The 13,472-nt window shown below is 45.7% G+C and overlaps 1 protein-coding gene across 4 annotated transcripts in view; it reads left to right on the forward strand.

The window, feature by feature from the left end:
- Positions 1 to 3,600: 3,600 nt before the first annotated feature.
- The window catches only part of ROR1 (receptor tyrosine kinase like orphan receptor 1), a 402,887-nt gene continuing 393,015 nt past the window's right edge, over positions 3,601 to 13,472 (forward strand). For 2 of the 4 annotated variants that reach the window (XM_057551682.1, XM_057551685.1), the window contains exon 1: positions 3,602 to 4,169. In XM_057551682.1, the coding sequence (XP_057407665.1) occupies positions 4,079 to 4,169 (91 nt within the window). In that variant the 5' untranslated portion in view covers positions 3,602 to 4,078. Of the gene's footprint in view, positions 4,170 to 13,472 lie in introns of all 4 variants that reach the window. The other 2 variants (XM_057551680.1, XM_057551690.1) reach the window with 2 other exon arrangements.

Below are 13,472 nucleotides of genomic sequence, written 5' to 3' on the forward strand. Positions count from 1 at the left end.
TTTATATTCAGGGTATATAGTATATTATTTTATAATCAAAATAACTTTATAGGATTGGGTCTATTATTATCTTTTTTTTCAGATGAGAAAATTACATCATAAAGAAGTAAAATTGTTTGTTCAGGTCATCCAGCCAGGTCTGTCTAATGCTAGGGCCCCTGATCTTAATCACTAATTATAATAGCTCATAAATATTGGCTGCTTACTGTGTGATAGGCACTGTACTGAATCCTTTACAAGTGTTAAGTAATTTAATCTTCAGAGCAAAGTAAGATGCTAAGCATTACTACTATGTTTCTTTACAGAGATTCAAGCTCTCACAGCTATTAAGTGCAAAGCCAGGATTTGAATCCAGGTAATCTGGCTCCTGAGTCCTCATTTGTAAACATCACGCTACTTGGTTTCTCCAAGATGAAAAATTAATGGTTATATTTGTTGGGTATATCAAGGAAATGTGCCAAATGAATCTCTCTCTCCAACAACTTTCTGAAATGTAAGGTAGTTTCTTTTACGTTCTCCTTGGCACTTGACCCCATTGATTTGCCACTATCCTGCTCCTTTTCCACCTTCCCACTATGACTTACCCATAGTTGTGCCTTCTAAGTGTCCACAGTGATAATAAACAGAGCCATGAATGTGTGCTTGTGGGAGAGGCCATGGTGGATGGTGGCCTCCATCAGCAGCAGGAACCTCAGCTGGTACCTCATAGCTGGAGCCAGGACTCTGAAGAGAGTGGCCCCTCCTGGATTATCTGATCCATTTGTATCAATTACTGGAGTGGTTAAGGAAGAGGGCAGGTCCACAGAAGGCCTGCAAGAGGAACATTTCTATTGCTTATATCTTTTCACACATCCCATCACTTGGGTATAATGTAGAGAGATTTGACTTAAGCTTGAGTCCTACATTTTTGCCTTAATTTTATGACTTTGGGCAAGTTTGTTTCCTTTTTTTTTTTTTTTTGAGAGTGATAAAAACATTTATTAAGCAGAAGCTCAGTATCAGGCCCTGTGCTAAGCACGTCACATTTTTTATTTAATTGAAATTTCCCATTCTGTGAAGTATATATTTGTATTTTCTTTTAACTAATGAAAGAGGTTAAGCAACTTTGGGGCAAGTTTCTTAACCTCATTTTAGATTAATTTCTTCGTCTGTGAAAAATAAAGATGACACCGACCTCATGGGAATTTTGATGGCCTAAGTAAGCTCGTGTATGTAAATAATAATAATAATAATAGTGTTATGATATTTATAACATTTTTAAAGTGCTTTCTCTGTGCTAGATTCTCATAAAAGCACTTTATGTGAGTTAACTCATTTAACATTCATAGCAGTATGGAATAGGTACTATTATTATCATCACCACTTTGAAGACGAGAGCCTGAAGCACAGAGGGACTAAGATATTTGTCCACGGTCACTCAGCAGAGACAAGAAAAGCTGGAGCATGCACCCAGGCAGCCTGTACTCATCAGCACTGGCATTTACTGAACTTGCATAAATATTTCCTTTGTCTTTTTTTTAAACAGGAAGAGCCTTTTTCTAGCCTATCCTTTGGGAACTAGTATGTTATAGCTAAACTTCCAGGGATCTGGGATGACTGAGGGAGTGCTTACCTGGGTCTGGACTGGTTGATGCAGGTTCCACTTTTGGCTCTGGCCAGCTGTGGGACCTTGGGCCAGGAAGTTTCACCTCTCTGACTCCCATGTTTCTCCTCTATAAAATGTTAAGGGGGGTAATTTCCGGGGCCCTTTCCAGCTGTCACATTCCTCACGTCTATGATTCTGTGATTAAGTTCCTGGAAGGTTTAAGTACTGATAAAAGTGCCATTAAGTTCTGTATACTCAGCGCTGGCAGCCGTCTGTTACCTGAGATACCTGGGCCAAGCCGGTATGGGGTGGGTTTTGGGGGCAGGGTGGGTAGAACAGAGAAGGCTCCTTGTCTGGCAACTAAGTGTTGTTCTGTAGACGACGGAAGACTGTTCAGCAATGTGCAGTGTCCTGAGAGTCCTCTGATTTCTGGACCATGGTGTATTGAGGCCGACCATCAAAGACAGTTTTCTAACAAGAGAACCTTGTGCAGTAAGTTCCTCAGGCAAGTGACAGGAGATAATTGAGACAGGATTGAATGGGTCTCAGGCAGAGAAACTTGAGGACAGACCTATTTGGGCGATAAACTGGTTGACCCAAGGCCTCTCTGTCCATCATTCCTTGACCTCAGGTCAGAGTGATAGAAAGGGGAAAAGCTATCAAGGCAGCTGGGGACACTCCTGCCCTGAAGTCCTGAGAAGAATAAGTGACTGTTTGTCCCACATGGGTTAGTCATTCACCTGCCTGAAGGCAGAGGGCGGCGAGCCTAGAGTCTAGGACCTACTGGGACAGAATCTGGGCTACAAAGTCCTTGCCTTCAATGAGGTGACTGCTCATTATAAAATCCTAAAGCTAGGTTCTCAGAGGCTATTGCTGCAGCAATAATAACCACTGCCACTCATCGAGTGCTTGTTATATGCTAGGCTCTGGCCAAGAACTTTTAGGCCCATCATGGCAAAGAGACTGAGTCTTGGCTTGGCCATCCATTGTCTGTGTGACTGTGGGCAAGTCACTTACTCTTTTTTGCATTTCAATCTCTAAAACTGTATTATGAGGATAATCTATGTAAAAGTGCAAAGAGATGTAAAAATTTATAATGACTTTTTTTTTTTAACTGTCAATGGAAGATTCAGGAGCTAAATGCACACAAAGCACTAGGCAAACAGGAGGTATTCAATAAATGATTATCTATACTGTGGGCTTCTCGGTGTTCCTCTAGGCCAAGACTGACTGGTGTCTCTTTTTGCTCTTGCATCCTCATAGCCTAAAGCAGGGCCTGGAACCCAGCAGGTGCTCACCACTCCATATGATCAAAGGCCCTCTCCACAAGGTCATGAGTATTTATGTATCACAAAATTCATAACGCTTAACCAGGAGAAATGGACAAAAACATACAGTTAGTAGGAGACTTTAATGACCCCTTTGGCCGAGCAACCGGACAAAAAAATATGCAAAGACACAGAAGGCCTAAGAAACATAATATAAAGGTCAAATTGAGATAGTCACCTATCTCCACATTCTGAAGACAGAAAAACACCTTTCAAGAGACCAAGGGGACATTGACAAAAACTGACCACAGAGAAATCCTCAATACATCTCCATAAGGAAACAGTACAGATGACATTGATTTCAAGGCCGTGAAACTAGAAATTGAAGACAAAAATGGGAAAACATAAATCACTTGGGTCAAAGAGAAACTCCGAAGGGAAATTGCATGATATCACTAAACGTTCTATTACCCGGGGTCACACAGCTAACAGTGGCAGAGCTGAGGCCGCTAGAATCTGGGTCTCCTAAGTCATTCAGCCACGAACCGGTTTGCGAAGCCCGACAAGTCTCCCTGAGCCTCGGTTTCCCTTTCTGTCAAATGGCCCCAAGGGCCCACTGGGCTCAGGTCCCGCTGCAGGTTTGAGGTGTCGTGGGGCAGGGGAGGCGCGGGAGCAACGACTTGTGGGACGTCTGGGAGGGTGCGGGTGTTGAGAGGCAGCAGCAGAGGGCGCTGGGTCGCCGGCCTGGGCCCGCCTCTGCCATTGGTCGGGGCCCGGGCGCTGGGCTGGAGAGTTGGTGGAAAGTGACAAGTTGAGGGAGGCTGAGAGCAAGAGAGCGAGCGCGCAGAGCAGGAGGAGCCGCCGCGGCCGCCACGGAGGGAGCCCCGGGACGGCAGCCGCCGTGCGCAGGGCGCGCTCTTCTCAGAGCCCGAGCCGGCGAGACTCGCAGTCCGCGAGTGCGACCCCGACAGCCCGGGACTGAACTGACCGTCCGGACGCGGCGAGGCTGCAGCCAGAGGGCTGGGGAGGGACCGCGTTTGCGGGGTCCTGAGCGGCCGGGCGGAGGCGAAGGAGCAGGTTAGAGAGACAAAGAACTTCTCAGACGCCCCCGGCATCCTGTGGGGAGAGCGGCCGGGACGAGGTGGCCGGGACCCCGGGCAGAGCCTGTGGATGTTCTGCGCGCGGCCTGGGAGCCGCCGCCGCCGCTGCCGCCGCGAGAGGAGGAATGCACCGGCCGCGCCGCCGCGGGGCGCGCCCGCCGCTCCTGGCGCTTCTGGCCGCGCTGCTGCTGGCGGCGCGTGGGGCCGCTGCCCAAGGTAAGAGGAGCATCGGCCGGCGCGCGGGCCCGCCCGGCCCCGGCCACACTCCCGCCGGCTCGCCCGGCGCTGGGCAGACAGGAAGCGTCGCGCCTGCCTCGGGGGACGGCCGGCGCCCCGTCGGGGGTCTTGCCAGCGCGACTCCAGGAGCCGGGGAGGCAGGCGAGGGGATTCATCCGGGAGCCCCGCTGTGGGCCGGGGGTGCGCCCGGGGACTTCTTCCTCGGCTCCCAGCCGCAGTTGTCAGCGCTGACAGGAAGCGTGGAGGGGTTGGGGGTCGTGGGGCGATGGGATGCTTTTCGTCACCCCCATCTCTCCCTGGACCCCTAACGCACTCCAACCGGTGTTCAGGCAAGTCCATCCTGCTCCTAAATCGCAGACGCCTTGGAGAGCGTGGTCCAGAAGGGAGTTTGTATTTTCAGGGGTGCCTGCGAGAGCCCAGGCTGTCCGTAGACCGACCCAAACAAAAGCCCTGTCCTCCTGTGGCTCGGGCGGCCTCGCATCTCCACCATCCCCGGCTCGCCGGCCTTCTGGAGGGTCACGATGGAGGCCACAACGTGTGCGCTGCCGCCGCCGCCACTTTGTGCAAAATGTGCTGTCAGAGGAGGCCTGCTGTTCCAGAGTGCGTGTGTGTGTGCGTGCGTGTGTGTGTGTGTGTTACAAACAAGGGGGGAAAAGACAGCTAATGCATACTTGATTTTGGTAATCTCCAAAGACAATCGCAACAGTTAGAGAAAGACTTCACCGAAAGCCAGAGCGTCTTAGCTCGCTGCGGGAAGCTGGGATCCTTGCTGCGTCTAAGCCGGTACACAATGAGAGGGAAGAGCCCGGCTGCGCCTGTGGAGACAGCCGATTCATTCTTTGGAGGTTGGAGGGGGAAAGTTGATTAAAGTCTCCAGGGTCTTGGGCCTCACTTTTAACATGCATCCCTTGAGGGGGTGCTGGAGCCCCTGGATTCTTCCCTCCCCCACTCACAGCCCCAACCCATGCTCTTTTATCATGCATCTTTCATTTTTAAGTTAAGGCGGTGCTTTTGGGAGAAAAGGCTCTGGGCTATTTAGCAGTTGAGGGGAAAAGATCTGTTCGCTCCATGACCTATGACTGCAGAATTAGTTTCGACTAAAATCTAGCTAATATTTTTCGTAGTAGAAAACACACTCTGCGAGGAAGTTGTGGGTGAATTTTGATTTCTTAGAGATGACTTTGGGGAAGTGGGAACCACATTTTCCGAGGATGATTCTGAAATTGATCCTGTAGTGTGGTTGGGCTAATCTGGAGGCTCCTCGGGGTAAATACAGCTCCTAATTGTAATTAAGATGTACATCAGCAGGGAGTGCACCTTCTTGATGAAAAATCCTAATGAAATGTAAACAGCTTGGTCACATGGATGTTTGCTTCGTTGATGCCAAACATCTGGTTCCATGCCACACACCTGGGTGAAAAGTAAAGAAGGGGCCATGCTGCCTAAAACATTGTAAACATCCTTCTGATGTCAGGTTGCCCGGTGAATTGAGGTGGAGATAACCAGGGTGATTCTAGCTAAGGCAAGGAAGGCTCCTAGCGTGGGGCCTTGATTACTTCGGTTATATCCTCTGTTCACTCTACTTCTACATAAGCTTTCAACGGTGGTTGCTTTTAGATCATGGGGAAGGGGAGGAAGGGGGGAGGGAGGGTACAGTGCACCTTACCTTGGTTATCTGCCTTTAAATAAATGTACAGGCAATGATTTTGCTGAGTGTAAGACAATTTTGTTATCAGCAGTCACCCAAATTCTGTCTTGTTTAATTGTCTACAGGTTTAAAAACCTTAAAAAAAAATTCCTCACAAATTTATTGTTTCTTTGTCTAAAAAGTATAAAAGCTGCCAGCTTTGGCCACTTCTTAGGTCCCATTTCTGTGAGACCTCCATGCGTATGAATTAGAATTGTTTCTTTTTCTCCCATGAAAATTTTTTTTTAAAGAAAGTATTGCCTATTCTGAACTCTTCAGTATTGAGCTAAAATCAGTGATTACTGTCTTATTTATTGTCTAATAAATCCCTTTCCATTTCTGTGAATGCTTGATATTTTCTCTGGGGAGAAATCTTCTAGTGGAACTCAGATTTACTTTCTTGTCTGATCCAAGATTCTTAAGGTAACTCAGCCAGAGGTTCAGGAAATCAGCCTAAGGGGAGATATGTTTCATTTATTTATTTATTTTAAAAGTGCTCAGCATTTCTCCCATCATTTCTCTATTTTGTTAGCCAGGAGGAGCAAACCTTTACATTTGCTTTTTCTGGTCTGTTCATTGTTTTCTCCCCATCTTCCTTTTACCAACCCGGAGCTAAACCTCTCTAAGAAGCTGAAGCCGTGATAACTGTACCCAGAGCTCAGGGCCTTTAGAACCCACCTAGGCCTCTCAGAATCCTGTAGATTCTGTGGTTTGGCTGCTTGGAGTCAGAGGGGGGTGGCCTGCTACTGTTTGCTGTCATTTTGTAAACTTTCCAATGATGTTTTAATAGGTGCCTGTCCTGTCGGCTTCTAGAATCAGAATCTCTTGAGGGCAACAGGACTGTTAGCTTTCCTGGTGAAAACACTGGAGACCAAGTCATCCAGCTGCATCTTTATTAGAGACACCTGAAAATCCTACCTGGGGGAACCACACAGAGGCCTAATTGACAAGGGGTGTGGTCCAACTGCCTCTGGCAGTGTGTTGGGAATATTTAATTTTTAATATTGATTCAGTATACCTGATGGCTGTATTACTGTTCTGATACCTGGGATTATCTTTCTGGTATTTAGTTAGGAGTCCTTTTACAAACTTAACTTTGGTCTGTATTTTCCTCTCTCCATCTCCTGCATGGTGAACATAGGCCTCAAATGAGACGTGAAAGTTTCTAAATGGTGTGTTACTTGCATTCATTAGTGTTCAATTTGGCTGTGGTTTGGTGGTACCACATACCCCATTTCAAATAGTTTTGAAAATTTTACCCAGCATCCTATGGAGAAAGGAATGCTCTGTAGACTATATATATATATATAATGTACATATATATCTATATAAATGACATATGTTTATACACGTATATAGTAAGTGGGCCATAGATTTTCGTTGAATGAATGGAGAATAACTTTTTTGGTTGTATGTAAAATTGTTGTGTTATTTGCTTTTCCTAGTTAAAAACTCAACATGGCGTATTTTCAAGGATTTTTCCTTTTCTTGTCTCATCTTCTAGTATGAAGGGAGTATAGTAGAACTGAACAGTAGAGCTTAATGGTTATGAGCACAGGTGTTGGAGTTAACAGACATGGGTTTGAATCTTTTCTCTGACACATACTGGGTATGGTGATCAGTTTTTCTCAGCCTTACCTGAGTGTTATGAGATCTAAATGAAACTATGTATGGCAAGTACTGGAGAAGAGCACCCAGCCTAGAGGGTCTTAACTTGGGGTACCTGAAATTGAGGCTAGGCAAACCCCCAGAAATAATACACAAAATTTAATGTGCATTTTTGTGGTTGTATGTTTCTAGCTATAATCTGATTTTTTAAGGAAACTGCAATCCCCCCAAAATAGGAACCATTGATTTGGAGTGTTTGGTGCTTGGGTCAATGAGTTGCCTTCCTGGGTAGGTTGCAAAACGTTGAGGGTTGGTGGGGGGGGTCCTGGGCCTTAGTCCAGATCTGCACAATCCATGGGGCCTCTATCTCTCCTCACTTTCTGCTTTCTCTCCCACCAGGCCGGTTGTTATTGGGCCTGAGAGAAGCTGAAGAATGGTGTCAAATCCTTTGACCTCTACCAGGAATGTATTTCCCTGAACCCAAGCATTCTGAGATGCCGGTGTTTGCACAATTTATTTAACAGACACTTGCATAATCCTTACAATAGGCCAGTCACCGTTCTAAGCATTTTGCAAGTATTAACTCACTGAATCCTCACAACAACCCTATGAGGGAGGCGGCATAATTAGCTCATTTTGATTTAGGCAGAGAGGTTAAATTACTTTCTCAAGGTCACATGGCTAGGAAATGGCATTGCTGGCCTTACAGAGGCTAAGAGTTCATGCTCTTATCTAACTGCTGCCCTAGACAGCCTCTCCTGGTTTGTCTTAAAATTTACACTATTTTTATGTTATGTAGGAGCCAAAGGTGCCTTTTCCCCAGGTTTTCTAAGAGCAGCAAAGGGATGTTCTCTTAGCCATATCTAGGGGTTATAAGAAATGATTGGAGACAGCCAATTGCAGTTTTCCTTCCTGTGCTGGAGTTGCCTGAGCAAGACCTGCTGTAACTCAGAGATAGACCGGAATGGCCCCTATGGTCTGCACCTCTGATCAGGAGGAATTATATTGCTGTAATGAACTGCACCTTGGATGCGGTTTGAAGAGTGTGTCTGGCAATTCCTTCCAACCAGCGATGAGATGTATTTTGATGAAGTGCCTCTGTATTTGCATCTTGGTGTACAACTTGGGGTGTAGGCTGAAAAGGGGTGATTTATTAGAGTGTTCTCTAGTGGGAGAGCTGGCTTGCCAACTCCAAGTTCCTGATGTGGATCAGACCCTCGCAAATCCAGCCCCATCTGGGAAACACTCAAGTCTCCGAGGACTCTTTCTCAAACAGAAGAGCCTCAGCCTGGCCTTACCTAATCCCCAAGGTGTGTCAGGAGGGTCTGTTCTGTAGACAGACAGAAAGGAATAGTCTTCTGTGATTCTGAGAAAGTTCTCTGGAGTTGAAGCGGGGGATGATGGGGTGGGGGCTTTGGGTTGGGGAAACTCTTCGAGATCCTTAACTAAATGCAGCTGCTTGTTACACGGAGCCTGACTTGCATGCCAGGAATATCTAAAAAGCTAACGAATACAAAATAAAAATAAACAGCAGTAAAAAGGCTCTCTCTTTGTTGCAGTAAGCTCGGTTGGGGTTTTCAGTTTGTTTAGGAATGGGATAATTGTGGCATCCACTTTATTTTGGTAAGGCAGTGAAACGTGGATTGATGTTATGTCATTGGGATGCTACCACCACCTGAACTTTTTCCTTCACACCTCCCCCCCTCAGAACGCCCAGGCATGAACAGCCACAGGGCCTGAGTCTCAAACTGCTGCCCCTGAGTGAATTACATTGAAAGAAGGCAGATAATTTAATGGGATAATGTTGGCAGGGCCAGCAAATTTCACACCCCATCTCTCACTAATAGAAAGGCAGTAGACGGCTACAATATCCTCAGATGAAAAGGTTGTATAAAAAGGTTCTGCTTAACAGTCACTGTCTGTCCATAAATAAGGTTCTGTAGAGTTTTGATCCAAAAGCTGTTATTAAATACTGATAAGCCAACCCTCATAATGTTTAGCCTGCTTACATTTCCTTTTTTTTTTTTCTTCTCTCATAGAACCATAGATTTTTTTTTTAAGAGGGGGAAGGGACCTAAAGATCAACCAGTCCAAACTGTTTATTTTCTCAAGTATTTCTGTACAGAAAGGACCTTCTTTTATAGCCGTTTAAAGAGGCGGTATGGAGTAACAGAAATGGAATGGGATTTGAACCTGATAGACTAGAGTTTGAATTGGGGCTTTGCTGCTTGCTGGCTGTGTGACCTTAGACAAAGTTCTTTGACCTTCAGTTTCAGCCTCAGTTTCCTTCTCTGCAAAATGGGGATAACAGTAATATCTGACTCACAGGGTTTTTGTGAGAATGAGAGGAGATAATTGACATAAAGCACCTAACACAGCACCGCAGAACTAGTAGCTGCTATCATCAGCAGGGTTTGCTGGAGAAATCAGAACAAGTGGTTCCAAAACAATGAGCATTGTGCTGTGAGATACAAACCAAGACTCAGAGAGCAGCAATTTTTTCAAGATGGTAGGACTCTTGAGTGTTCCTTTTTACAGGGAGCATGTAGATACTCTAGATGTGAGCAGTCCCAGGCTAGTGCTGGGGACCTGGACTGGAGAAGATTCCACAGGGCAGTTTTGCAAAGCCTTAAAACAAAGGCTTTTTTCAGACCAGTGAGCTCTTTGGGGAAGAGCAACCCCTCCCTGGTGCTTGGTGTAATTCCAGAATCCTGCAATGGGGAATGTTACATTTCAGGGACCTCCACTTGTAATCTGACCGTTTTTAGCTCCAATATCCAAATAATCTTGCTGAGCACAACTTGAAAGAGAAGGATAATGGCCGGAGGAAAGAATCCTGAGGTGCTCTGTTAACCATTTAAAATTTCTGAGTACAAAAAAAAAAAAGTTCACGTTACCCAGAGAGAGAAGAGTAAAGAAGTGTGTGGGAAGGGGGAGGGGAGATAAAAACGAACCCAGTCTAAAGACCAAGACTGGGTTTGTGTTTTTATTTTTATTTTTCAACAGTAAAGCTTGTCATTTAATGCATTTCAACTAACATTTGCTTTTTATATTTATTATATGCAAGATATGGTGTTAGTGCCCAGGAGTAAAACATTATCACTGCCCTCAAGGAGAGATGGAGGAGGGACATTCTTACTTTTAAAAGAACCTACTATGTGCCAGGCATAGTTCTGTATAGGTATTAGGTTTATATGTCCCAGCATCCCCTTGAGGTTGGACTTCTGACCCCATTTGTCAGATAAGGAAATCGAGGCTCAAGTATTGAGGTAAGCATCTTAGCCAACCTCACAAAACTATTAAGTTGGGTTTGGCATTTGAACCTAGGTATTTGGACTCTCAAGTGTGTGCTATTTCCACTGTCCTTGAAGTGTAATTGGGGAGGCAAGATGAACAGATATGTACCTCCACATGCCAACTGGCTCTCCCATAAGTGAATTATAGGGAAGGGTTGTGAAAAAAGGACTTTGGGAACACAGGGGTAGAAGACATTAATTCTCACTCAGGGAATTGGAGGGTCAGAGGGAGAACTCCGTGCCCTTCAGTGGCTTATTGTGAGGGCGCAGTGAGATATAATGCATGGAAGATGCTCGCGTCCTGAGTGCTCAGCTGTAGTTCTGTAGCCAGAGAGAGGCCTGGTCAGGACGTATCTGCCTCGAAAGCCCGTGTGCTCTGAATTGTTCTGATGTGCTCCTTTTCAACAGGCGTGTGGTTTGTGGGAAGAGTAAGTGGCTGTGCAGCCCCCAAAGAGAAGGGAACACAGTTTCTCTGTCTGGTATCTTCCCCACCTGTCCTAATCCAGATTTTTGGATTCAGCTCTGCTTTGGGCAGGGTTGGGGGGGGGGGTGGATTTGCACAGGCGTGAGTTTGGAGAGAATCGTGAAGCCTAATCATAAACCGTAACACTTCTGGAACTCTAGCCAGGACCTGCCATGTTCCCCATTCATTCTCTGATCATACATTTTTCTATGCACTTACTCTGAGCCAAATATTTTCCTAGTCACTAGAGACATAAAGGTGATTAAGGCTAGGTCCTTCCCTTGGAGGGTTTTTCAAATGGCAGGTCTGTGGCAGAGATTGCTAGCTGATCATCAGATCTGTTTCATCTCTTCCTGGGCACATGGCTAGACTACATTTCCCAGGCCCCTTGCAGTTAAACCGAGGCCATGTGACTAAATATTAGCCGGTGGAATGAGGTTGAAAGCAATGAGTGTCACCTGTACACCTGATCCATAAAAAAACTTCCCAGGCAGGATTGCTATGATCCTGTATGTGGGAACTCTAGAAGTCATGTGTCGACGATACCACAAAATGGAAACAGCTTGGAACCCATCCTTAATGACTGCCCGGTGGAAGCCACCTGCCAGCCCACACTTGTTTAGGTTTTATGTGAGTAAGAAATGAACTTCTATTGTAGTGAAGGCTGAGATTTCAGGGCTTATCAGTTACAGCTGCTAATGTTATCTTAACATTATTTATATAACTAACATTTTATATCTATCTATCTATCTATCTATCTATCTATCTATCTATCTATCATATAGTTGTAAACCATAGTGCACCATGAGATGAATTTTGTGGGTCTGAATCACTATTTTTAGGTAGGCTATAATAGGAAATATCAGAGTGCATTACATTAATCAGGTGAGTATTTTGGGAAACTTTAGCTTCAGTTTGGTATGTGCTGATTTGGGTTCTTATTGAGCTCTCATGATCAGAAGTTTGAAAGTCACTGTTTTACTGGAGGCAGACAAGTCAACAGCTCTGTACAGCAGAGTGTGGTAGTTATGATAATAGTGGTAAAGTCCCAGTGCTATAGAGACTCAGTTAACAAAGTGCCTAGGAAGCAGAAATGGCAAAAGGGGTTCATCTTTCCAGTCAATTTGTATTGGCTGCCTGTGGTGCAGTGTTGAAAAGGATTCTGAGGTTTCTTCCAGGGTCGCTGGGAGGGAAGGCTGTGATCTGATAGCAGCATCTGCCGTGGGCTTGGGAGGAGGAGTAGAGGCTCAGACCTAGTTTGCATCTGACCACTTTGCAGGGAGTCTGGGCTCCTTCCAGTGAATTCAGCCCCTTCCCCAATGATTTATGGCGCGCAAACGGTGTCTGTAGCGCTGTGGTCAGCTGTGGGGATTCTAGAAGAACTATGACTAGCCCTTGTGGAGTTTACCTTTTAGGGGCAATAAAATAGACACTTGTGAAATAACTTTGCAGCCAGAGAGTGCAGAGTTGGCCATTACAGATGCAGAATGCCTAGAAGCGAGCAGTCTTTCTGGAGGAAGTGGGATATGATACAAGCTGGAAAAGATGGGAAGGATTGAGATGGAGAGAGGAGAGGAGCTGGACATTCTGCCCCTGCCCTGGTCTCCAGAGACTTGCCCAGGCTGTCCAGACTTCTTCAACTGGGCCTTCACCCTGGGATGAAGCTGATCTTTGGGGATGGGAGAGTAATGAAGAGGAAAGAGGGCTTTGAGTGGTGGCTTCATGGGTTTTTTTTTGCATATGAAAGGAGCGGGGGAAGGGAGGAAGAAGCAGGGTTTTACTGGAAGCCTGATAACTTATTTTTCTCTCCAAAAGAGCGTCCCAGAGAATTAAAAATCCAGTACATTTCAGGGCTGCTTGTCAAAGGTATCATGTATCTTATTCCCTCTGCTGCAGCAGTTTTGTTTTGTAGTGAAGGTTACTAAATCCCAGTCCTCCTTTTGCCTGCGTGATGAACATCATAATAGTTGAGTAATACACATCAAGAATCCTGTGTGTTGGACTTCCCTGGTGGCGCAGTGGGTAAGACTCCGTGCTCCCAATGAAGGGGGCCCCGGGTTTGATCTCTGGTCAGGGAACTAGATGCCACATGCATGCCTCAACAAAGAGTTTGCATGCCGCAACTAAGGAGCCTGCCTGCCACAACTAAGATCCCACACAACCAAATAAATAAATATTAAAAAAAAAAAATCCTGTGTGCCAAGAAATATTTTAAGTTCTTTAATTAT

The sequence above is a fragment of the Balaenoptera acutorostrata genome, chromosome 1 (genome assembly GCF_949987535.1).
Source record: "Balaenoptera acutorostrata chromosome 1, mBalAcu1.1, whole genome shotgun sequence".
NCBI lineage: Eukaryota > Metazoa > Chordata > Mammalia > Artiodactyla > Balaenopteridae > Balaenoptera > Balaenoptera acutorostrata.